This window comes from Cadophora gregata (assembly GCF_030347475.1).
Source record: "Cadophora gregata isolate MNR1 chromosome Unknown scaffold_14, whole genome shotgun sequence".
NCBI lineage: Eukaryota > Fungi > Ascomycota > Leotiomycetes > Helotiales > Ploettnerulaceae > Cadophora > Cadophora gregata.
Window position 1 is genome coordinate 474509 of NW_026695937.1, and position 23332 is coordinate 497840.

The window sequence follows — 23332 nt, forward strand, 5'->3', positions numbered from 1 at the left end:
GTCACACGTGCGTCAAGCAACTCCAGATCTTTTGTGTGTTAAAGGCCATCTTCTTGCCTCGCATAATTAAAGGAGCCACCAGGAAAGGTCACACTATCACAGTCAAGTGATGCTCAGGACCAGGTTGACGCTCGGTATGCCAGCGCGGTCACCGATAGGAAACGCGGCTTACGGATCCATAACAGTCCCACACAGAAGTTGAACCGCTAATTACCAGCGAGGTAACAGTCATCATCAACCACTCCTGGCCGTTCAACACACGTGGGAAATGGTGTATCTCTGTGGACATGTGGCTGGGTATTGAGAAGTCAGTCTGTCCGCATCATTGGGCTTGTGTTCTTTCTGACGGCAGTTTTATCCCAGTCAAGCAGTGATTCCAAGTTGAGCTCGACATCCATTTGCCCTGATGAATCTGGGTCCGGTAGGCTGTAGCTCCACACGTTCATACAGTCATACCAGCCACACAGTATTCGGCATCCTAGTCACTTGGTCAAATATAAAGTCAGCTTTGCGGAAATCTTCAAATCGTGAAACATGACGATAATGATTGATGCCCAACCACTTTAGCCTATAAGAAACCCAAGTTCTCATCAAGGTTTCGTGATATGATGTCTTCATTTTCCAACACAACTGTCACGTTACACTACTTCCCTTATCTCGGGCTACACTGGAACCATTTTTGGCATGATGGAGCTCTCAGCACACAGTCTTAGGACTCTAGCTTACCCTCGTAGGTATGAATTATTCTTATCTTCACCCCCCAAAGTATCGAATATTTCAATCGTGCCAAATGTACCCGCTATCAAACGGCGTCAACGAGCTAATTCTTAAAACCTGGCTAAAACTATAGGTATACGCTGTGCCACAGCCCTACCACACATGACCAATAATGTTACGTGTCTTGTTGATAGGTAGCGGTGCTAGGGAGCATGCATTGGCATGGAAGTTAGTCCAGAGCTCAATGGTGGAAATGGTTTACATTACTCCTGGCAACGGGGGCACAGAATTTCTTCCAAGGTGTCAGAATGTCAAGCAAATCAACCCACAAGACTATGTTGCTCTGGCTTTCTGGGCTCAAGGGAAAGGTATCAATCTTGTTGTACCCAGTTGTGAAGAACCTCTGGTTGCAGGAATCGAGAGTGCTTTCAGAACCCGTTTGAGTGATCCCGTACGGCCTCGTTCGCTCTCGCTAATATGTTTTTAGTTGGGATTCCGTTCTTTGGCCCTACAAAGGAATCAGCTCAGTTGGAGGGCTCTAAAGCTTTCTTCCATTCATTCACGAAACGGTATCAAATTCCAACACCACGTGCGGAGATATTCACCCGCTATGAGGATGCAGCAGCATACTTGCGAACAGATCGTGGTAGAATGGTCATCAAAGCTGTCGGACTTTCTGCAAGTAAAGGTGTTGTCATCGCAACGGATAATGTCTCCGCTCAGCTTGTTCTGAAAGATTTTATGGTCGATATGTGTTGGGGAGATGCTGGAGGCTCAGTAATTCTTGAAGAATTTGTCTCCGGCTTCGAGTTCAGTATTATGGCGATGAGTGATGGAAATAATTTCAGGACAATTTCGACCGTTCGCGACTACAAATCTCTCTTGGATGGTGATGAAGGTCCAAACACTGGTGGCATGGGAAGCCACGCTCCAGTTCTGATCTCTTCCAGTCTACTCACGAGGGTCGAAGATACTATCATCCGGCCTTTAATAGAAGGCATGCAACGAGAAGGTTTGAAAACCTCCATCTTGCTGTTCTTCAAATTTCAATTGATTCGTACAGGCACTCCGTTCCGTGGCGTCTTGAATATTGGCATCATCTGTACCAACGATGGACCCTTGGCAATTGACTTCGATGTTCGGTTTGGAGATCCAGAAACGCAAGCAATACTTCCTCTGCTCGTTACTGACTTGGCACTTCTCACGTTAGCTTGTGTAGAGGGACATCTGGACACAGTAGAAGTTGAATTTGCAGATTTGCATTGTGTTGCAGTTGTTATGTGTGCTCAAGGCTACCCTGCGGCTGGCCACACTGGCGACAAGATCCAGGTCATCGACAGTCGGAGTGGTGAGTGAAGACCATGACCCATTTATAGCATCGTTGGTACTGACTAATATCCTTGATTGCTTGATTTTCCACGGTGGAACAGTGTGGCATGATGGGAGCTTTTACAGCACCAAAGGTCGTGTGATGACAGTTGTCGCAACTGGAAATAGCTTGCTACATGCTTCAGCCTCTGCCTACGAAAGTATCAAAACTATCTATTTTCAAAATTGCTTCTGTCGATATGACATAGGGAAGCTCAAAAAGGGTGTCGAGGAAACGGAAAGAACAATCGTATAGTTGGACTTCTGGCAGTAGTTTGCGAGTCTAATTTTCTGTCTTCCAATCAATCTCTAGTCATCAAAGATTGCATGCGGCCAAGTGAGATGTTTCCACCGCTTACGACCACCCCAATCCTCCATCGGGATCCCGACTCTCTAAAATGCTCGCCAAAATCCGGACTGAGAAGCACAGCAACAGCAACAGCAGCGCTGGGCTCGATAACCTGTCCGGAACAAGTGAAAAATAAAGATAGTGCAGATTTGATTTGAAGCTCACTGATAGAATACCATCTCTGAATGTACTTTTGCTGTTTGAGAATATGCCAGTTCAAGGGGCTGAGAGGAGATCGAAGTCCATCTGCAATGGTTTCAGTGCTAGGACTAGCATATCGCTTCCCACGCTGGATTCCAAGGGAGGCTTGTGGTCCTCCAGAAGTTGGCTCTGCACCGAAAACTTTCGTTTTGGTCTCATGAGCAAATATCGTAGTACCAGTGAGAAGACCGCCACCTCCACACGGAAGTATCAAAACGTCAAGCTCATCTGTTCCGCCTTCACGAAGCTGTTCAGAAATCTCTAGGGCGACTGTTCCCTGACCTAGGATGATATCTGAGTCGTCTGTAGGCGAAATGAGATATTTCCCCGTTCTTTGAGAGAGGCGCTTTGTTTCATACTTAGGCTCGCCCAGATTGGCTCCGCAACGTCTGACAATGGCACCGGCTTCTCTAACAGCAGTGGCTTTGGATTTTTCCGCACTGACAGGCATGATTACTGTGGTTTCGAAGCGGAAGTCTCTTTCTTCAATAATGACTTTGCTTGCATGAATGAGGGCCAAGGCATGTTTGCCTAGAAAGAATTTTAACCTTGATTGACCAAGCTTGCCAGGACATTTACCTGTGCTGTAGGTGACTATCCCAGATCTTAGTTCCCTATCTGATCGTTTTTCCAAGGCATGAACCGCCCCACGAAATTTGAACGATCCCGATACCTGATGATTCTCGCATTTAAAATACACCTCGGGCAGCTTTGTATCTGTCTGACCGCTTTCGTGGCCTATCAAATTCAGCTTGATGGCATCGAACAGTGTCTTCCTAAACTCTTGTTGATCATCGGCTCGTAGCAAGGGAGTTCGGATGAAATGTCTGCTGATTCGGCTGTACGCTTGGAAGATTTCTTTCGCAGTGAGATTTGGGGTTGGAAACTGATCTTCAGGGCTGCTTGTGGCTACCTCCATCCTCTGGTTATCTGCAAAGACTTTATAACAGCTATATAGAGAGGAACCCAACCCACAATGTCAAAGAGTGTGGCATGAGGAGCAGAACATTTTCTGATACATGTGGTTTGTTTTCATGCACAGCGACTTTGTGATGGGTTTACTAGCCTTCTTGTTCATGAATTTGAGCTGTCACTAGATAACTATACACACATGTATTACAGCATCCAAAAGCCGTTGTGAGTTTGCCTTGGTAAATGCACTTGAATTCATCTGGAGCTCCTTCGGCTAGTACCCTTCCGAGACTCTCCGCATACGGAGGAATAAATTGGCTGCCATTTTTCAAGGAAGTGACAATTTTTTGTGACAGATCGTTTTCTGAGAAGAGCTGGCTGCTGGCTTATGTGATGTGGTTGGATGTGTCAAGCCGGTGGTGCCATAGTCCTGTAGGTTGGCAAATGACCAATGTGGCATCTGGGTCGCAAGACACAGCATGATATGTTACCGTAAGCTGTACGACTCTGTGGCATTTCTCGGTTTCGATCTAGTCGTTGGGCATCAACACTTGTCCTAAATTAGCTGAACGCAAATTTTGTTTTAGATTTTGGGGCGACCTGACTGAGTGGCGCCAAACCAAGGATACATAGATCGACCGCGGACGATTCCATATGCTGTGTCGTTAATGCGATTTTCGCATCAGACAATCAGCAAGATGCTGAATAAGTCCTTTCGAATACTGATCTTAGGGAGTGGGGGTAGGGAGCATGCTTTTGCGTGGAAGCTGAGCCAATCAAGACATGTCGAGAATATTACTGTCATCCCAGGAAATGGGGGAACTTCTTTGGGGTTGCCAAAGGTATCGAACTTCACCTTGGAACTGTCCAATTTTACCGAGATCGTCCTGTTTGCAAAAAGTAAGGAAGTCAATCTCGTGGTTCCAAGTTCCGAGGGTCCGCTTGTTGCAGGAATAACCGATGCTTTTTTGAAAGGTAGGCATAAATCATGCAAATTTTGTTGAAAATGGCTGATTTCTCATCGACCAGCTGGAATCGCTTGCTTCGGTCCCACAAAAGCGGCAGCAATCCTCGAAGGTTCGAAGGTTTTCTCCAAAAGCTTTATGCGCCGCCACAATATACCTACAGCGGAATTCGAAGTGTTTGATAGCTTTCCTCAAGCCAAGGCTTACATTGAGGCAATTCAGTATCCAATTGTCATAAAGGCATCTGGATTGGCCGCTGGGAAGGGAGTCCTGATGCCGAACAACAAAGAAGACGCAATTTCTTGCTTAGAAGATATGATGGTGAAGAAAGTCTTCGGGTCAGCCGGCGACCAGGTGGTAATCGAGGAACGTTTAGAAGGTGATGAGATCAGTGTGGCAATTTGCAGCGATGGTTGGGATATCAAAATGTTCCCAGCTGGTCAAGATCATCAGCGAGTGTTTGCAGGCAATGTTGGTCCAAACACTGGTGGTATGGGATGTTATGCCCCAACGCCTTTGTGTTCTGACAGTCAGCTGCATGACATATACAGCCGTATTCTACTGCCTACAATCGATGGAATGCGAGAAGAAGGTACGTGACACCTCTGGCGACGGCGTGCCCAGGTGTGAAGCTTGCGTCGCAACTAATGGATTACAGGGACGCCATTCGTGGGAATGATATGCATTGGAGTCATAATGACTAGCTCAGGTCCTAAAAACCTTGAATATAATGTTAGGTTTGGTGACCCTGAAGCACAAATCCTGTTTCCACTCCTCACGGAGGACTCTGACCTAGCTCTGATCATAAGCGCATGCACCGAGAAGCGCTTGGCAGAGGTCACCATGAATTTTAAGCAAAAATTTGCCGCCAATGTTGTTCTATGCTCGGTGGCTATCCGACAATGTATGATACCGGTTATCCCGTCAGTATTGACCATTCCAAGGAAGGTTGGTGCGCGTCATCCACCCACATCTTTGTTGCTCACAGATGTCTGACAGGTTGCGCTCTGATATTTCATGCTGGTACGATATCTGAGAAGGGACAACTGAAGACGTCTGGCGGCCGAGTTTTCGCAGTGTCTGCTTTAGGTGACACGTTAGAAGAGGCAGTGAAGTTTGCTTATGACGGATTCAATGCGATACATTTTCAAAGGATGTATTTTCGTGAAGATATCGCCAAAGCGTGAGTGGCTCATCGTTAAACTTACATCAGTTAAAGTATGCATCCAAGCTGATAGACTCACAGAGTTCTAGAACGTGACTGCGGAACAGTGGGTACAAGGGATTGACCTCCGTCCTACCTCTCTGTACCCAACAACATCGCACTTTGCCGAAGACTTTTTCCAAACACTTCAAGCTTTTCAGGATATTGGGAATATGCTGAAGTTTTACGTTAAAAGGGTCCATGGTCTTCTTCTCTAGCTAGGACGCCGTTTATATAGAAACAAATTGCTTTACAAAATCAAGCTAAGCGTTCGCTAATTTCTCGTCTAAGATCATCAACATTTCACCGAACATTATGCTCGGCGCAAACATTGAGAATCTTTATTTAAACATCCTCAGGCGTAGTCTGTAGACGCCTAAAGGATTTCGCTTTTCAGTAGCAGCGTGCTAGCTATTTTAAGCTTCGAAGTCTGCTTATCTTTCCAGGCTCTTCATAGATTCTTTAGAGTGACAATTCTTAATTTGTACAGGTGTTTATTTTTACTACTTGTCACAGGTTCAATCCCCTAGTTTCAGAACTTCATGCGACGGCCAGTGACTCAAAAAAACAATTAATGTCAAAGCCGAATTCGCGAATTTGTCTCGGCAAACCACTAACGTCTTTTGATCACAAGACTGGATACAGACTCTGACTATGTTTGCACTCTCGTTGAGTTCTCCCAGTCCAACCCTCAACTTTTATTCAACGAAGTGCTCTGTCCCAATGATTCGTTAGCGAAAAGCAGGATTGACCTATCTGATAGCGAACCTGCTCACCTGTATGCAATGTCTTTTCTGAAATGCATGCCCTCGAACTCCACCATTGATACTCCTTGGTAAGCACGCTTTACAGCTTCCTCTAGTGAGTCAGCTGTTGCAGAAACTGCTATCACTCGACCGCCAGAAGTTAACAAATCTCCATCTTCTCGAAGCTTTGTGCCGGCATGGAAAAAAGTTATGTTTCCATCTCCTGCTATCTTTACGTCAGCATGGCTAGAAGGGGAGAATATTATTGCTCGGTTAAGGTTACGCACCTTTAGCAATATGATGGTGATTCATTCGTATGGTCTTCCCATTGGAATAACTACCAGGGTACCCGGCAGCGGATGCGATAACCACCGCAGAAAACTTGCTCTCCATTTCAACATCGATTTCATGCAGGCGTCCGTTGACACAAGCTGTCATGATTTCTGCAAGGTCGGAATTAAGAAGAGGGAGGAGGGTCTGTGTCTCCGGGTCTCCAAAGCGGGCGTTGTACTCCAACGTTTTCGGGCCATCTTTTGTTAACATTATACCTGTGAAAAGCATGCCAACAAAGGGAATTCCTACGCAAGATAGTCAGCTATATATTCTCGCGTAAGTATTGATTATTCTCAACCTATAACTTGCCTTCTTGTCTCAAGCCATCGAATGTGGGCTTCAAGATGAGGTTATCGATGTCACGGAGAACTGCAGCAGTTGCAATCTTTGTTGGAGCGTAGCATCCCATACCACCAGTATTTGGTCCTTGATCTCCATCGAATATTCTCTTGTGATCTTGTGCGGGTAGCATAGACTTGAATGAGTTACCATCACTAAAAGTCAAGATGCTCATTTCATCGCCTTCGAGGAACTCCTCGATGACCACCTCATCACCTGCGTCGCCAAATTGACGATCAATCATAACAAGTTTCAGGGCATCTACAGCTTCTTGCTTATTTCTCGGAATGATCACTCCCTTGCCAGCAGCTAAGCCTGAGGCTTTAATCACAACATTGTAATCATTGGACTCAATGAAACGTTTGGCCTCGTGGTAATTACGAAAGTTGCAGTATCGCGCCGTAGGAATATTATGACGAGCCATAAAATCTTTCGAGAAGGCTTTGGAACCCTCAATTTGAGCAGTTTCTTTCGAAGGTGCAAAGCAAGGGATGTTGGCTAGAAGGTGAGTTAGAAGGCACGCTACTCAATCTGGGACAGCATATTTCAGAGCACGCACCTTGTCGGAAGTATCCCTCGATCCCCCCGACCACAGGTCCATCAGGACCAGGAACAACTAAGTGTACTCCCAACTCTTTCGCAACCTTCACAAGGCCTAAGAAGTCGTCTTCTTGAATGTTGTCGACGTTGGAAACTTTACTAATTCCACTGGCTGTTCCGCCGTTTCCTGGAGCAACGAAGACCTTAGCGACACGAGGAGACTGCGAAAGCTTGTGAGCAAGCGCACTCTCTCGTCCACCTTTGCCAATTAGGAGGATGTTTATGGGGTGTTCCATGTTTTGGACTTGCTGTTGTACGAGTCTTGGCTGAGATGGTGTGTTGGAGAAGAGAATCTGGATATGTAAATCGAAGATTCGACACGCCGAGCCCAGGCTTCAGCAGTTTTATAAGAAAGGATTGCAGTAAATGTGTCTGTGTGGTCCGGCCGAGACTTGAGTCACCTCTGACAGTTCAGTTTCGAATTCTGATTGCTGCCGTTATGTCATCGTTGTGACGAAGGTGATTACAGGAACCGGTATGATGGTATCGTAGGCTTTGGTACCGAAAGCATAGCTCAGCACTAGTGGTCTGTCTGACTAGGTAGATGATCTGGTCCGAACAAAACCCAAACCGAAGTGAAGTGGGAGAAAAACGGCGAAATTTTTAAAATCAACGCGAAGTTAATGATTGGGTGTTGGGTGTTCGCTAATTGTATGGTAACACGATGGAAGAGACACAGGCTGAGGTACAGGTGTACTTCTCAATTTTCCTTGGCGCTTGCTGAAATCCTCGCCCTAGCCATGAGCTGTCATGCTTTACAAATTCTAGATGAATCATCACATCTTGGAGTTTTGTATGGCAAGCATTGAAGTTACAAATAGAAATCTGTGTTGATCGAAAGTCCAACTTATTGACTGTAAGAGTATATTGACTGCGCCTTTCCATGTCACATACCTACCCTTGCAGTCATTATGTTTTGGCCCTCTTGGAGGCGGCTGGGAAGGCCAAACGACTTACTGCTGTCGAACAAATTTTATTGTCAGCTTTCAAAGTAAAACAGCTGCCATTTTTCATGAGAATAGTAATTGAAAGTTTTGTGAATGTTCTTTCATGCCAGCTTCGCTAGAGAGATGGCAGATCGTAATGCTCAGGCACTTTACAAGGTTGCGAAAGGCTGCCAGTAGGACGATTATTTCAGACACGTACTTCTGCCAAATATTGCTCTGAGCATGCGGGTGCTCTGGTTCATGATCGGTTAAATTCGGTTTCATGCATGATGTCAGAAATACATACAACTACCGCGCTGCATTCTGCCTTAGTGGATCACTCAATAATTGTTGCCACAGACGCATTGCAACAGTGGGTGAACAACAGATGTTTCTAGTGAATATATGATGACGCGATGTTCTGAATTACTATATTGATAGAAATAGTCAACCGCACGCGGTCGTGGGCACTCCTTCGGCAATATAAATACACTGGCGTTTGCTTTCAATTCTAGCTGCAACATAACCTTCGAGCATGCTTGTTTGACATGGATGGAGTGTTGGTAAGGCAACCTCAGCTTACACAAACCAAATAATTTTGCTTGGTAACGATAGAAGTCTTCTCACTTCAAGAAAAACATGTCCCATTCCCCGATACAGCAACAAATATGGTGAGTGATTCAAACATGCAAGGAAAATGACAGCAAATGCCGCACTCACAGCAGTAAGGAAAAATGAAGATTGGAAGTGAAGACTTTGAGATGACAAAGCTTGTTACTTCTAGATCAATGTAGAACTTTGCACAATGACACGTAGTTTCCCCACTGTGATCTGCTCCGCTGATATATTGTGAAGATACTCAGTACATCAATCTTGAAGCACCAGACTTAGGCAGCAATGTTGGCTGAATATTTGGACTTTCCGCCTCTCAACCATAAGAAGAGTCTTTTGATTTTGTGGCCACAAAAGTTGAACGAAAATGACAGCAACAACCTCATTGACAACAAAGCCCAGTCCTCAAGTTTCCACACCGCCTGGCATATCCCCAAAAGTCCTTTCGCATACTATGAAAGAAGACTCCTCAAAACGAAATCCATTATAAAATTAGCGACGAGTCCTCAATTGTACGTCATACAACCCAAGCCAGCGGTTTCGGAGTGTCTGAGTCAGGAGGAAAGAAAGGCTGTTCTTCCACATGTGTATCTAGTACACTCTTCGGAGTAATTCCCACTCTGTACCTAGGTAGTGAATAGCGGCTACTGCCAGTGGAAGATTTCACATAATTAGCTCTCATAATCTACCAAACACCTCATCCATCCATCAATCAGTCAACCAATCCATTGGCACCAAGACCCATCAACGCCGGCACTCCCTTCCCCTCTCCTCCAGACCGAGCACACTTACGTCCTAAAATGCTGCACAAACCCATGCAACCTATCAATCACCACGGGGAATATCGCATTCGAGCTATCCTCGATAAGCGTGTCAAAATGCCTGATCGCTTCCTCCTCGCTATACTCCAGATGAAACCTCTCTTTAACCTTCAACACAACCTTATCCGGCTCGATTTTAATATCGGGGATATTGGCATCGACCATGAGACTGAACAGATTGAGGATCAGGTTCGAGGACTTTCGGAGGGTTGTGTACGCAGTGAAGCAGTACTGCTTGAATTGTCGGTAGTGTTCTGAGGAGGCGCCGCCCATGCCGTCGACCATTTCTTTGCAGAGTTTCATAGCTGGCGCAAAGGGCTTGGGGTCTCTGCCGAGGATGAAACCAAAGTCGGCGTGGAAGAAGTGTCCGTCTGGGGCGAGGAGCAGGTTGTCGAGATGACGGTCGCCAACACCAAGGAGGTAGGTTATTACGCAGTAGCCGGCGCAAGACTTGATGAAGATTTCGAGAGCTTCTTTGCGGACTCCTAGGGGTGCTTTGTCGTCTGGGTTGTTGTATTTGAGATAAGCGAGGACGGTGTTGCCTTTGTATTTGTTGACGATGCTTTGCAAGCTCATGGAAGGGACGAATTGGACTGCTCCTGCAGTTGCACCAGTTGCCAGGATTTTGTAAGGTGAGAGCTTCAAGTCCAGGTTTTCTTTCTGTAACAGCTGGTCCATGAGTGTGATGATCTGAATGATCAGCTGATCTTGGCGTAAGTCGTCTCCTGTTTTGAAAATGATTTGGTACTTCTGTTTTGAAAGTGTCTTGAATGTCAACATCACTGGGAAGAGCGACGACTTGAAGACGAGCGTTTCGGCAGGATCGACTCCTGTGATCATGATTGATGGATCCAAGGGTAAAGGTAGAGGCGGATCGATCGTGATGATTTCGTTCTTAGCGTCTGCTAGGAATGTTTTTACCCTTTCTGTTTTCTTGGGTATGGCTTCACGCGAAACTTTGATGTCCATTGAAATCTTGGACAACACCGTAATGAGCTCTGCCTGTCGTAGCAATGTCTTCCGCGTCTCTTTGCCGCCAGGAAGCTTGACCAACTCCATCATGAAATCGTATTCGACTTTGGCGAAGAGCTTCCGATAGGATGCTGCCTGGTCCTCACTCTTGTCATCACATTCAACCATCAAATACCAATGGAAATAGTTCCCGAGTACGAAATTGTTCGTAGCGCGAGAAATAAGGAATCGGGCCAGAGACGAATCTTGAGTTGCATCCTTAGTGGAATCTGGAGAAATGCTCTCAAATTTCAGAGCCTGCACCAATTGCAAGAGGTAAAGCAGGAGCTCATCATCGTCAGCCTTTCGAAGGCGGTCCACAGCATATGTTCTGACCGCAGAATTGTCAAAGGTAGGTCCAAGAAGCTCCAAAGCATCATCGACATCGACTTCTGTCCATTTGGCCAAAATCTGCACAGCTTGCCGGGATTCGCTTTGATCATGCCAGTTGACTGACTTGACAAACTTAGTCAAAGCTCTCTTGTCACGAGTCAGATGATGTCTGAATTTCCAAACCAGATCCTTCTCTTCAGGAGAGAGAATGTGTGTTGGTGAATAAGCCATAATGCCATTCAGCTCATCTCGAACCTTTGCATTGGGCTTCAAATCCCTATCTAGAACACCTGTTCGATGACTTCTTACAAGTCGTCTATGTTTACTTTCCGCAGGGTTGTCTCGAGCGCCAACTTCGGGATCGTAAACTCGTACTAAACGACCCCCAAATCCATGGTCATCATTATCCCCCAGGCCGTTGATACCAGGACCATACTGGACTTCTGGTGGTGGCTTAAGAATGATGTTGGACTGGGAGGCAGAGAGGTGCTGTAGTGATGAAATGGGTGGTGGAGGATATTCATGATCCGCAAACACGATTGGGAAGTCGAATCGTGGCAATTCGACGTACAGAGTGAACAGCTCGTCTCGGGCCGGGTCCTCTTCGGGATCCTCCTTGTCTCCATTTGTCGCCTTCTCCTTCTCCCCTGTTCCATCCAGAGTCATTACTGTACTCCGCTGCCGGGACCGCCTTCTTTGTAGAGCTTTCAGGGATGTACTCGATGCCTGTAAACCGCGCTTCTCAACGCCTCGAAATACTAGCTGGTCGAGCCACTCCACACGGGGAATCTCTCCCATCTCATGCTTCTTGAACAACTTCTCCAACCGGTCCAGCTCCTCACTTTCTTTATCTGTCGTGTCTGTATGTTCCTTCCCTTTAGATCCATCCCGTCGACTTTTTGGGAGAATGGCAGGTGTTGAAGTCGAGTCCAACCCATCTGCAGCTTTGCGACGATGGACATGGCATTTCTGCCGTCCCTTCTGTAGCTGATTCTCTTTGTCGAAAAGAGGGAGTGTAGTCCCTCCGAACGGTATAGAATGTCCTTGCGCGCCCTCTCCTCCTGCTGGGGACAAGTCCCATAGTGTAATTGCAAGCTGGGAGCTTAATGGCAAGGTCGAATAGTTGATCGGTAACGTAAGCCATTCATTCCACCTTCGCAGACGTCAGTCTCGCTGCCAAATACATGTAACCATATTCGGAATCTGTATGCGACTCACTTTCTCTCGTTCCGGAAGGCTTTATAGGCCGTTTGGACGGGAACTGTGAGTGGTTTTGAATCTGCCCATAGCTGGACCGTGACATACAGGTCTGAGTGAGGACTGGAAATGTTAGCATGGTTACTGGTAGTCTTCAAGCAAGCAGTTCACCTCAAATTAGATCCAATGTGTCTCAGATCTGGCCGTTTGATAAGTGTAGAGAAAGGGATTGGAGTCTGCTCTCCCTCAAGGCTGACACTGTAGCAGCATTAGCAAACACTTCCCGGAACCTGGCCAACAACTTGCATTCTGATATTGACGGGTATATCGACGGCTTCCGAACTGGCAAAGGAAAAAGGTTCCATGGTCCATCTTCCTCAGACTTTGTTCCGCGGTAAGAGGTGTCACAAGTGAAGTTGGTGGAGATGTCACAATCAAGCATCAACATCTAGAAGCTGCAAGGGTTCAGCTTTAGCGCAAGGCTGGGTGCTGGAGGTGATGGAGGAGGGAGGTCACGGACAATGGCGTGGGGGTCTCGGGCTCGTCGGGGTGGCTTAAGAGACCTGGGATCCATGGTAAAGCAGCACTCACAGTGCAGTGGCCCACCAACGCCAACACCGGCGCGGTTCGCCCAAAATATTGCCTGACGCGACTCGAAGTACTTACTGGTGCATCTCAATCGTTCCAACAAAGCCGCAAGACTCTCCACATTCCCAAAAGCTGACCATCCAACCAAATGAAGATATTCGTTTTCAGCTTCTGCGACTTTCTTCAAGCATAATCCCGTTCGAGCGACGCAAGAGCACGACGATAATCACATCGGTATCGCCAGGCTGCATCACGTCACTGGGTGCGAGAGCAACCGCGTTAAAATCCATTCTTCGCAATACACATCAGGATGGCGCGCGCATCAAAGATGTCTGAATCGCCGGCGCCATTCGACGATGACAATGACATCTACGGCGCATCTCCACCGCCCCCATCGAACCGAAATCGCAGAAGTAATAATGCCCCCGACGACGACTCACCCACTCCCCCGACCTCAGTGTCCTCAGATAAGGAAAATCGCTCATCTCGACCTGTAGTAGACAAAGGAAAAGGTCGCGCGCCGATGGGCCCTCCACCGAGAGCTGCATCGCCCAGTGAGAGGAATAAGAGGAAGCGCGGGAATGAGGAGCCTTTATCAGACCGCAGTAATAGCAGGAGACGGACCTTGGAGGCTGCTGAGGAGGACGAGATTGAATATGATCCGGAACAGCCTCTGGAGGTACGGCGCGAGCTGCGCGCAGGCATGAGAGAGTCGACCAAGAACCTGCTGGAAAATCGATCCGAATACCTCAAGCCCAACTCGACTGGTTTACGAGATACTCTTCTACAAGCCAACTCTCTTTTCGCAAAGGTCAAGCAGACATCCGATGCCACTATCGACTCGCGACTTTTGAATACAGTGGCAGACTATGTAGACAAGAAGGCTGTGGCTATGATATCTGGGGATTCCTCGCAGGGAATAGACGTGGATGAATTCGTTTCAAGGATCAAGCAGTACATGAGATTTGGGCAAGATGCAGAAGAAGCACCTTCGAGCACACAAAGAGCGCGGAGAGACGAAGGCGAAGACGATGGAGAAATACTAAACTGGGCATACCTGGGCCGCAACGCCTGTATAATGCACAACTGCCGGCCATCCGTACCCGGATTCCTCCTCGGTCCATTATCTCTAGAAAAACGAGCAAAACGAGTCATTGCACGAAGAGCAGGATTACGACATAACAACGCCGAAGAAACGCGGCCGGAAATCCTGAAAACAGGTGACGTGAAGCGAGATGAGAACCAGAATCTCAGCGCGTTGAGTCAGATGATCCTCAAGACTTTCAAGAAATCACTCGAGAGTGCGGCTGCTGCGGTAGATGCTGAAGCTAGTGAGGATATGACCGAGGAAGAGGTACAGGCACTACTTGACAAGCACAGTGTCTCGAATCAGCAAGGCTCGGAGGGACTCGCGTACTTCAAGTTCGTGATTAACCCTTACTCATTCGGGCAGTCAGTCGAGAATATGTTCTACGTCAGTTTTCTAGTCCGAGATGGAGCTGTGGGAATCTCGACTGATGATAGAGGATTGCCGTATCTCAGTAAGCGCCACCTCCTCCCATTTTCTCGCTTAATCCAAGCTTTCCCTCCCCCTGATGTTCGAAACTGAATCAACATGCTAACACCCCACCCAGTCCTCATCGATGAAAACGAGAAAGCCGAAGCCGAAAAAGGCGAACACCCAAAACACCAAGCTGTCCTAGCATTAGACATGCAGATGTGGCAAGACCTAATCGACGCCTTTGAGATCGAGAAGCCCATGATCAAGCACAGGCAAGAACCAGATAACAGCAATGTCGGCGCGAAAGGATGGTATGCCTGAGCTTACCTGTCGACTCATCTTACTTCGGTTTCAAGATCTAGACTTCGGGATCTTGAAATGGGAGTCGCTTCTGCTTTGCCATTACAGGCGTTCTGGGCATAAAATGCGATGGAATGATTGCTCGGAGGGTTGCAGCTACGGCTTACACCGCATTCGCATTCACATTCATCACCTTCAAATTTTTGGTTGCTTGAGCGTTTTCGCTTTTCACACATCAACCTCAATCTTTCTTCAACTGTATCATAGATAGGGACAGACGGCATCACAGCCCACTCAGGCAGCCAGTCAGGCAGCCACTCAAACCGGATGGTTGGCTGATAGAGCCATGGTTCGGTACATGATATCTGGGGCTGGCTTGGAGTGGAGTTGGAGTGGAATGGGATGGGATGGGTTCGGTTGGGGCACGGAAGGGAGGGGATGGAGGGAGGGAAGGAATATGTGCTATCCATCACATCGCTGTTGCGTGGGGGAAACGCTTTTGCTTGGGGAATATAAGCTTACACAACATGGCGTTTTGATGGAATGGGTGGGGATCATTTTGTGTGATTAGATGAGAAATTAAAGAGAGAGACGGAGAAGAGGAATAGCAAATACGCGACCAAATACAGCATAACGCAACGCAGGTTTCAATAGGTATCCTTTCGACTATGGAACATTTGAGACCGCCTAGAAATACACATCTGGATCCCATCCATGCCATCCATGTCACCCCACCCATCTAACTATCCTCAGCCCGTCTCCTACCAGACAATTTACAACCGCAGCATCTTGGCAATGTACGCCTCGATCAGAGGCTCATTAGGGAACGACATATCCTCCAACTTCTGCGCGTATGGGGTTGGGACCTCAGCACCGGTGATACGCTGAGCAGGGGCATCAAGGTAATCGAAACCGTATTCCATGGTAAGAGCGAGGATCTCGGCGCCGACACCGAAGGCTGGGAAGCCGGACTCGACGCACAGGAGGCGGTGAGTCTTCTTGACGGAGTTGATGATGGTTTCGATGTCGAGGGGCTTGATGGAGCGGAGATTGATAACTTCGCACTCGACGCCATACTTCTTCTTGATGTTCTCGGCAGCGATCAGGGATTGACCGACACAGCGGGAGAGGGAGACGATAGTGAGATCCTTTCCGGCGCGTTCAATCTTGGCCTTTCCGAAGGGGATGACGAAGTCGTCTTTTTGCGCAGCCTCGCTCATTGGGAAAGATTGGCCGTAGAGAAGCTCGTTCTCGAGCACGCAGACTGGGTTGGGGTCACGGATAGCAGCCTTCAATAATCCCTTTGCGTCCTCTGCGCTCCATGGAGAGACGACCTTGAGACCAGGTATGCTTCCGTACCAGGCCGAGTAATCTTGTGAATGTTGCGCGGCGACACCAGACGCGAAGCCGTTAGGACCGCGGAAAGTGATGTTGCAGGGCTGAATACCACCGGACATGTAGTGGGTTTTTGCTGCAGAGTTGACGATTTGATCGATTGCTTGCATAGCGAAGTTAAAGGTCATGAACTCGCACTGTATCATATCCACTCTTAGAAAATGTTCAAGCAATACCAAAAAAGTCGCCGACAGAAGGGAGATACTCACGACAGGATGTAAACCAGCCAATGCGGCACCAATTGTCAAGCCAGCAAATCCAGACTCAGTGATAGGACTGTCAATGACTCTCTTATCTCCAAATCGATCCAGTAATCCCTTGGTGACTTTGTATGCGCCATTGTACTGAGCGACCTCCTCGCCGAGAATGAAGACCTTTGGGTTCGACTCCAATTCCTCCGCAAGAGCCTCATTCAGGGCATCTCTGACTGTGTACTCCTTCACGCCACTCTCCTTTGCATATCCTCTGCTCTGGACAATCGCTGGCACTCTGGGAAACGACTGGAAAGCACTTCGGGCAGTTACTGGTCTGGCCCCGGACGCGGAGGAAACGAGTCGAGAGGCTGGGCGCAAGAGTCGAGACATCTTGGTGTATGTGGCCGCAGCGAAAAGAAGGGGAGGAAATGAGGAATTGGGGGAAGAGAATTGATGTTGTGGAGGACGACGGTTGAGCTTCAAGAAATTATCCGCGAGCTGGCTCTGGCGTTGGGAGAGCTTGACCATTCGCGCCTCAAAAACGCTGGGAAGTCTAGGCCAGGATAGGACAGGCGCCAACAGGACAAGCGGCGGACCCTATTTTTACCGAAACCTTTGACACCTGGACTTCATAACAACACCCTAGATTTGATATTTTATATTATTGCCAATTCAATTGGAATATTGTGTCATAAATTGACTTTAAATGTAACACACTGATCAAAACTTCTCTTGTTCATCTCCTCTGCGCTTTGCCATTTTCTCTCAACTTTACCTATTGGGCCTGTTGAAGTCGCCGAATCTCTGGAACGGCAGCCGATGCGCTTTAAATAGAATGATTTGTCTTCAAAGAGGAGACTCCTACAGTTAACGGCTTACTCTTGCAATACTCTTGCAATACACTGGAACCTCATTCTGGATCATTTATTTTGCTGCTGCATTTTTAGTAGTTGCCAAAGACACTTGCTCCTATTCTGTGACACTACGCGTCTTGAGAGCCAAACTACTTACGAAGTCCACAGATGTCACACCTACTGCAATAGCACGCAGCATTCTAGCTCAAAATTGTGGAATCATCAATTTCCTATTCATCGAGCCTATCTATGGCATATTCGTATGCAGTCGTGACCTCCCAGCGCCGTAACTCCAAAGCATCCAATCCGCCAGAGTAGCTCCAATAATTCAGAATGCCATCCCAATCCTCCCTCAACCCAGACCCTTCACCCGCTTAAACTCCCATGGTAAAATCATGCTCAATACCTGGAGTGACACTTGCCATGAACTACCTCTCGTTAGCTTGAAGAATGTGAAGATTAAAGAAGAGCTTACCTTTAAGAACACAACAAGATATTGGTCAACACGAATGGCAACCTCCTCATCCGCAGCTTCTGCGTCATGTTGCAGAACCTCCCATTCATCATTTCCATTTCCACCAGCCTTGGCGCCCTCCAAGATAGCCTTCTTGTCCTCAGGTCCCAAGCTAGTCTTTGTGAAGTCATCAACCAGACCTTCCATACCAGCGTCCTTGGCTCCTGGGAGGATCTTTCCTTGCTTCAGCTTCTCTCTACGGATCTTGAGAGCGGCATCTGCACGGTCAAGTAATGTCTTCATTACACTGGCGTGCTTACAGGGGTGAACAGAGGCCATCTTGATGTTATTGCTGAAGTATGGGAAGTCCTCCAGAGTGACAGTCTTATCCTTGTAATCTCCGACAATATCCTCCATCATAAGTTGTGGGGGCAGAGGTTGGGAGTTGGCAAGGTAGCCGGAAAGATAGAGTCGTGGGGTTCGGTAGTATGGGGTATACGCAATGTAAAGTGTGTAGGTTCTTCGTGATCTATCATCGCATCAGTACCCGCTCTCAAATCTATATCAGGTACAACTTACGAGTCTGCTCCGTCCGCCTTAGGATCCCGGATGATAGCTTCCTCATCATCTTCCTCGTCCTCCATATCTGGAATCTCATCGTCATCCTCTTCTCTCTCGCCCATATTTCCGCTCTCATCCACCGTTCTGACATCTCTGGCTCTAGCTTCCTGACTCGCAGCTAGGCCTCCAGTTCTCAACCAACCATCCTCATCATCGCCGGGCGAGTGCCCACCAGCGCTCTTAAAGTCCTCTCCGTCGCCCACCATCGTCTCGTCGTGACCAGCATCGCCCGCAAAGTTATCATCGAGTCTGCGATGGCATGGCACGCCCCGAGTCACAAGGAACTGCTTGCCCGCAGGCAGATACGATGCGCGCTTGGAAGCTGGTGAAGCATCCGCCCAAGACCATGTTGGGAATTTATATACGAGATAATCGCCTGCAGCGACGAACTCTTCCGGGGTGATCTGTCCGTTCTGTCGGAAGGTCGAGGTATGCGAAACTGGTGCCCATTCCCGGACTTTATCGAGGGTGCTGTGGATGAAGTTCATCTTGATAGCGGGGTTCGAGGGTTGTTTACTTTGATCTGTTTCGATATCAAGCCTCTTTCCTGAGTGTCACGGCCGTGTTCTCCGGGGTTGTAGATTTGTAGGTTGTCAAGGTTAAGTACTCGATACTGGTGTGACGCAGGGTCTTCGAGGTGACGAAGGCGGGGACAAAGAAGGGGAGCTGACTTGAGGCGATTCGCAGCCTTGCCCCGCTAGCAGGCTGCAGGACAATCCACGTGATAACCACAACAATCACGAGAGCATCTCATGGTGTATGTCTGTAGTCAAGTGATTTTCCAGGTGGCGAAGTGATTCATATTAGTTTACGTAGGTACGGGTTTAAGGAGATGCTCGGAACCTAGCAGACAGCATTTTCATATGGCAACATTATTGGCTATGGCAAGAAGTCAACATAACTAAATAGGATCCTGATTCCGTGTCATCACTATGGAGCGGTGCCTGACACATATTGTTCATTTCATGGATGCGGACACGGAAATTGGCGGTGTATATTTAAACCAGTGGATTTGAAGTAAGTCATTGCTCCTGTTCCTCGAAGGCGCTGAGAATCAAAGATTGATACAGAATCTCAGAGTGTTGTTCTTCGCTCTCGCTAGCTACAGTAGCGAGAATCACACTTCATTCATATTCTCCCCATGCGGCCCTTCGATTGAGATATCTCCATGTGAAATTCTCGACGGTACCTTCATCAAGTTACTTGAAGGCTTTGATATATGTGTTGAAACTAGTCTGCTCGCAGCGATGGTGTCAACGGCGCAGCGCCAGCCTGGAGCGTCTGGCACACCGGCTGGTCCAAATCCTCCTGCAAACGAATTATCCACTCCATTTCTCGTCGCCAAAGATCATGGACCGCGGTATTTATACAACCAAACTGGTTAGTACAAATCATCCGCCAATTCGTCATACCCGTTCAATCAGCTGGGAACAGCGCTCTTTCGACGATCATCACGGCTCGTGTTGCAGTCGCTGATGTGGCTAGGTCGGTCTATCCTAGGTATGCGTTTTTCAAAGTCCTAGATGGAAACTCAAGGTCTTGATTGACGAGCAGCTCTCATTTGCTTCAGACCGACGTGGTGTTCATTCCGTGAAATATGTCCTACGAATATTCCAATGATGTAGCGTACACCAGGTTTTACACATCGGTCAAGGAGCGGCCTGTTTGGATTCGACGCTGATAACAGGTGGCGGGAGTTGGGAAAATCCTGTTTGGCCTATCATGTAGATTTGTTAGCAGATACTTGTAGCGAGGCCAAAATGAGTCTTATCAAAGATATTCATACGTTGTGGAGCATGACTGATTTGTCATGTCGGACTCACATCGTATCTGTAATTTCTTTAGTAGAGAAAGTACTGCAAAAGTGGATGGTATTTTTCTCTACGGGATCATGGTCGATTCCATTTCAGATCATTTCAAGGCGAGGATATTTCCACTGTTCCACTACACCGGAGTAGTTGGAGATTGGGAAAGGGCCAGCTAGCTTTGCTCCCAGTTCCAGAAGTGTTCGAACAATATGTGGCTGACAGTATAACATAGCTGCTATCATCGGAAAGGTCGCGGATTTACCATCGTAGTCGATATTTGCACCTCGCTGTACTAATAGCCTAACGACGGTATCATAACCTCGTTCAGCCGCCGTCTCGAGTGCTTGATTCTTATACCAGAGTTCCATACCGGAATCAAGAAGCACTTCAACTGATCGAGCTTGGCCATTGCGGACCGCAGCCATAAGCGGAGACCATGCGTAGTTGTGTACTGGGATCGAGCCAGCTGCGAGGAGGTCCTGAACAATTTCGTAGTGTCCATGCGAAGCAGCACGGGAAAGTGAGGACCACCTCTCCATGTAGTCTGTTACCATTGCACCGTGATCCAACAAAAGCTGCACGACATCCCGGTAACCTCCTGAACACGCGAGGAAAAGAGGCGATTCCTGTTGCCACATCTTGTTCACACTTGTGGCATTTGCGTTCACATTAGCGCCGTTCGTCAGACACATCTTGACAAAGTTTATGTGACCATGTCTTGCGGCGTGACATAAGCTTCTAAAGTCATCCAGCGGGGTTTGCAGTCGTTCACAGAGTATGTGGAAGATCCTGGCTTGATTGGCTTGTGCTGCGAACCTGGTGAGTCTCATATAGCTATCCGTCTCGCACCTATCAAGGAGTAGCTCAACTATATGTGTAAAGCCTCCAGTGATAGCAGCTCGAAACGCGAAATGGACCTCCGATAAATCACTGGTATAAGACGCAGCTTCTCTGGCGTCCAGAATGCGTGCAATCAAGAGAAGATGACCGCCAATCGCAGCGTAAACCAGGGGACCTTTACAGAATACTGATGCCATGCCATCCCCGGACTGGCGCTGGTGCTCGGAGCTCGCAGCATCTAGAATAACTTCGTTGAATTTATCAATAACTCCAAGCACCGCAGCCGCGCGTAGACAGTCGCGTCTGAAGGTGGAGGAGTCCAGAACCATGGGAGACTTCCTGCTATCTATTAAGTCAACAATATGAGCATCGCCGTAATCTTGATAGACAGCGGTGGTGACGAGAGATCTGAGAGCGTCTTGATAAACGTCACTGAAGTAATCTTGTCCTGGGAACAATTCTTCAAGAATGCGGTGGAGATGAGCAGACAGGTTATGTTTTCTTTTACCGTCTGCTAGTGCTCGATAGAGCACATATTTCTCAGCCACCTTGGGACGGGCGGGCGACCAGTCTGCATCTGAAAGTTTGAAGTCTGGGCAGCGATAGAGAGCTCCTGGGATTTCGCGGTCGAAAAGTTCTGGAAAAGGTGTTGGCTTCTGCTCATAGATAGATGAAAGGTACAACGTGCTGCAGATCAATCGCAGCCGAGCTCCTTCAGTCACCCCAATGGTGTCAATCACATTGTCTAGGAGAGTCTTGAAAACGTCCAAGGGAAGCTCCCCTAGTGGACATCGAGAGTCGCCGGGCATCGTATAAGGTAAAGGATGGTGTAGCCGTAATTGAAAGATTCGAAAAAGAGCTCAAAGGAGAAATGTGTCTAGAGGAACCCTGTAGAAAGTATGTCAATGTTTGAAGGGAACCAGCTGGAAACAGAGCACATATACTCGAGTTATGAGGTAGTAGACATCTGCCAACAGGATTTGGCACGTGAGATGTTGGTTTTTGAACTCCTGTTTGATATAATCCGGGTATCCGATTGGATGAAGTAGTATGCCAGGCAGCAGGGATGTGTTGCTCGTTAAGCAATAACTGTACTGGTGAAATCGTGGTGTTCGAACTCCTCCTATCTATATGGCGACTTTTTTTTACAAATCATGTCTTAGAAGCATTTCGGGCACCTATCTCCTGCAAGATTGGTTAGCCTAGGAGGAAGCAGCAGTATTTCTCTAGGTATAACCAGAGCCAATCAAGAAGCTTGATCATATCAACAATATTCGTCAGATCTTACAGGAACTCGGTGGAGTCTTCAGAAATCTTGGATCCCAGTCTCTCCACTCTTGGCTGCCTCCTCGACCCATTCTGGCTCCTCCCCCTCAAACCAACTCTCCTCCCTCTCCCTCCTCTCGACCTCATCTAACTCATCACTCCCATCCACAGCCTCATAGTCAAAATCCTCGTCATCTCCCCTGAGAAACCTCACAGTCATCCCAAACTTCCATCTCTCCAGGCCCTCTTCCTTGCTCTTCAGTACCTCATCCTCCTCTTCCGGCAATACTTCCCCGTGACTTCCTCGTAAATAGCTCACGAATGGTACAAACCCTGCTGCCTCCTCACTCGGAGGCTTAGTTCGGGATGATGATGGGAATTGGGATGGAGACTCTGGGCGTAGGGCGGCGATTTTGGCTTCAGTGCGGTACATGTCTGCTTCCAGAACACCAGAGTAGCCTTTGGCGCGACCGTCGGCTTCTCGCTCTGATGCGGATTGGAAACGTCGGATGCAACGGTCGTAGAGCAGTGGATCTGGATATTCGTCATTAGTAAAATGTTCTTTATTTTCGATTAGATGCTCAGAATAAAAGGGTATATCTCCGATATACCAGCTAATTCCAGATCTGGGGAGGCGAAATAAGAAGGGTGGCGATCGAGGTAGAGTTTTCGTCTGTTCTTGATCCGAATCCTCTGAGCCCGCTCTTGAGATTGAGAACGGGCTTGGCTTTGTATTTGGATTGAGGAGTCTGAAAAGAAGGAATCGGGCTGCGAGACTGGTTCTGGGGATTGGAAGTGTGGCATTTTTGAGGACTGGTTGGTTTCGGTTTGAGAATGGTTCTGGGGGTTTAAGAACGTGATCTTTGGGGTCATTTGA

General features: G+C 47.7%; 10 protein-coding genes across 11 annotated transcripts; 3 read left to right on the forward strand and 7 right to left on the reverse strand.

The window, feature by feature from the left end:
* Window positions 1-889: 889 nt before the first annotated feature.
* ONS95_004245 (uncharacterized protein) lies at window positions 890-2073 on the forward strand (the record flags this gene model as incomplete). Its single annotated transcript, XM_058497598.1, has 2 exons — window positions 890-1154; window positions 1205-2073. 2 exons carry the CDS (start codon window positions 890-892, stop codon window positions 2071-2073), a joined length of 1134 nt encoding a protein of 377 aa, XP_058352324.1.
* Window positions 2074-2387: 314 nt separating this feature from the next.
* ONS95_004246 (uncharacterized protein) lies at window positions 2388-3554 on the reverse strand (the record flags this gene model as incomplete). The annotated part of the gene is made up of 1 exon (XM_058497599.1): window positions 2388-3554. One exon carries the CDS (start codon window positions 3552-3554, stop codon window positions 2388-2390), a length of 1167 nt encoding a protein of 388 aa, XP_058352325.1.
* Window positions 3555-4245: 691 nt separating this feature from the next.
* ONS95_004247 (uncharacterized protein) lies at window positions 4246-5957 on the forward strand (the record flags this gene model as incomplete). Of its 2 annotated transcripts, none has more annotated exons than XM_058497600.1 (5): window positions 4246-4522; window positions 4577-5104; window positions 5171-5460; window positions 5512-5695; window positions 5759-5957. In XM_058497600.1, the coding sequence occupies 4 exons, from the start codon at window positions 4246-4248 to the stop codon at window positions 5521-5523; spliced, it is 1107 nt and encodes a 368-aa protein (XP_058352326.1). In that variant the 3' UTR covers window positions 5524-5695; window positions 5759-5957. The 2 variants fall into 2 exon arrangements, with proteins under 2 accessions (XP_058352326.1, XP_058352327.1); XM_058497601.1 differs by having other exon boundaries at window positions 5171-5435.
* A 248-nt stretch (window positions 5958-6205) lies between these two features.
* ONS95_004248 (uncharacterized protein) lies at window positions 6206-8363 on the reverse strand. The gene is made up of 5 exons (XM_058497602.1): window positions 7694-8363; window positions 7105-7632; window positions 6750-7040; window positions 6493-6688; window positions 6206-6431 (listed from the first exon to the last, which is right to left on the reverse strand). The coding sequence occupies exons 1-5, from the start codon at window positions 7968-7970 to the stop codon at window positions 6419-6421; spliced, it is 1305 nt and encodes a 434-aa protein (XP_058352328.1). The 5' UTR covers window positions 7971-8363; the 3' UTR covers window positions 6206-6418.
* A 1697-nt stretch (window positions 8364-10060) lies between these two features.
* VPS34 (Phosphatidylinositol (PI) 3-kinase) lies at window positions 10061-12999 on the reverse strand (the record flags this gene model as incomplete). The annotated part of the gene is made up of 4 exons (XM_058497603.1): window positions 10061-12590; window positions 12656-12757; window positions 12806-12892; window positions 12941-12999. The coding sequence occupies 4 exons, from the start codon at window positions 12997-12999 to the stop codon at window positions 10061-10063; spliced, it is 2778 nt and encodes a 925-aa protein (XP_058352329.1).
* A 533-nt stretch (window positions 13000-13532) lies between these two features.
* Window positions 13533-15044, forward strand: NSE4 (nuclear protein; the record flags this gene model as incomplete). The annotated part of the gene is made up of 2 exons (XM_058497604.1): window positions 13533-14763; window positions 14857-15044. 2 exons carry the CDS (start codon window positions 13533-13535, stop codon window positions 15042-15044), a joined length of 1419 nt encoding a protein of 472 aa, XP_058352330.1.
* A 752-nt stretch (window positions 15045-15796) lies between these two features.
* Window positions 15797-17002, reverse strand: PDB1 (pyruvate dehydrogenase E1, beta subunit; the record flags this gene model as incomplete). The annotated part of the gene is made up of 2 exons (XM_058497605.1): window positions 15797-16555; window positions 16628-17002. 2 exons carry the CDS (start codon window positions 17000-17002, stop codon window positions 15797-15799), a joined length of 1134 nt encoding a protein of 377 aa, XP_058352331.1.
* Window positions 17003-17265: 263 nt separating this feature from the next.
* On the reverse strand, window positions 17266-19253 carry ATG3 (E2-like enzyme). The gene is made up of 3 exons (XM_058497606.1): window positions 18500-19253; window positions 17942-18449; window positions 17266-17894 (listed from the first exon to the last, which is right to left on the reverse strand). The coding sequence occupies exons 1-3, from the start codon at window positions 19027-19029 to the stop codon at window positions 17841-17843; spliced, it is 1092 nt and encodes a 363-aa protein (XP_058352332.1). The 5' UTR covers window positions 19030-19253; the 3' UTR covers window positions 17266-17840.
* Window positions 19254-20447: 1194 nt separating this feature from the next.
* ONS95_004253 (uncharacterized protein) lies at window positions 20448-21998 on the reverse strand (the record flags this gene model as incomplete). The annotated part of the gene is made up of 1 exon (XM_058497607.1): window positions 20448-21998. The coding sequence occupies one exon, from the start codon at window positions 21996-21998 to the stop codon at window positions 20448-20450; it is 1551 nt and encodes a 516-aa protein (XP_058352333.1).
* Window positions 21999-22495: 497 nt separating this feature from the next.
* On the reverse strand, window positions 22496-23328 carry ONS95_004254 (uncharacterized protein; the record flags this gene model as incomplete). The annotated part of the gene is made up of 2 exons (XM_058497608.1): window positions 22496-22989; window positions 23067-23328. The coding sequence occupies 2 exons, from the start codon at window positions 23326-23328 to the stop codon at window positions 22496-22498; spliced, it is 756 nt and encodes a 251-aa protein (XP_058352334.1).
* Window positions 23329-23332: the final 4 nt, after the last annotated feature.

Excerpts from the sequence above, each read along its gene's own strand:
- ONS95_004248 (XM_058497602.1), bottom strand. The coding sequence starts at position 7,970 with ATGGAACACCCCATAAACATCCTCCTAATTGGCAAAGGTGGACGAGAG. Across the intron at positions 7,633-7,693 it reads CGAGGGATACTTCCGACAAG|CCAACATCCCTTGCTTTGCA; the intron begins GTGCGTGCTCTG and ends CTCACCTTCTAG. Across the intron at positions 6,689-6,749 it reads TCACCATCATATTGCTAAAG|CAGGAGATGGAAACATAACT; the intron begins GTGCGTAACCTT and ends ACGTAAAGATAG.
- ATG3 (XM_058497606.1), bottom strand. The coding sequence starts at position 19,029 with ATGAACTTCATCCACAGCACCCTCGATAAAGTCCGGGAATGGGCACCA. Across the intron at positions 18,450-18,499 it reads AAGGCGGACGGAGCAGACTC|ATCACGAAGAACCTACACAC; the intron begins GTAAGTTGTACC and ends ATGCGATGATAG. Across the intron at positions 17,895-17,941 it reads ATCTTGTTGTGTTCTTAAAG|TTCATGGCAAGTGTCACTCC; the intron begins GTAAGCTCTTCT and ends AACGAGAGGTAG.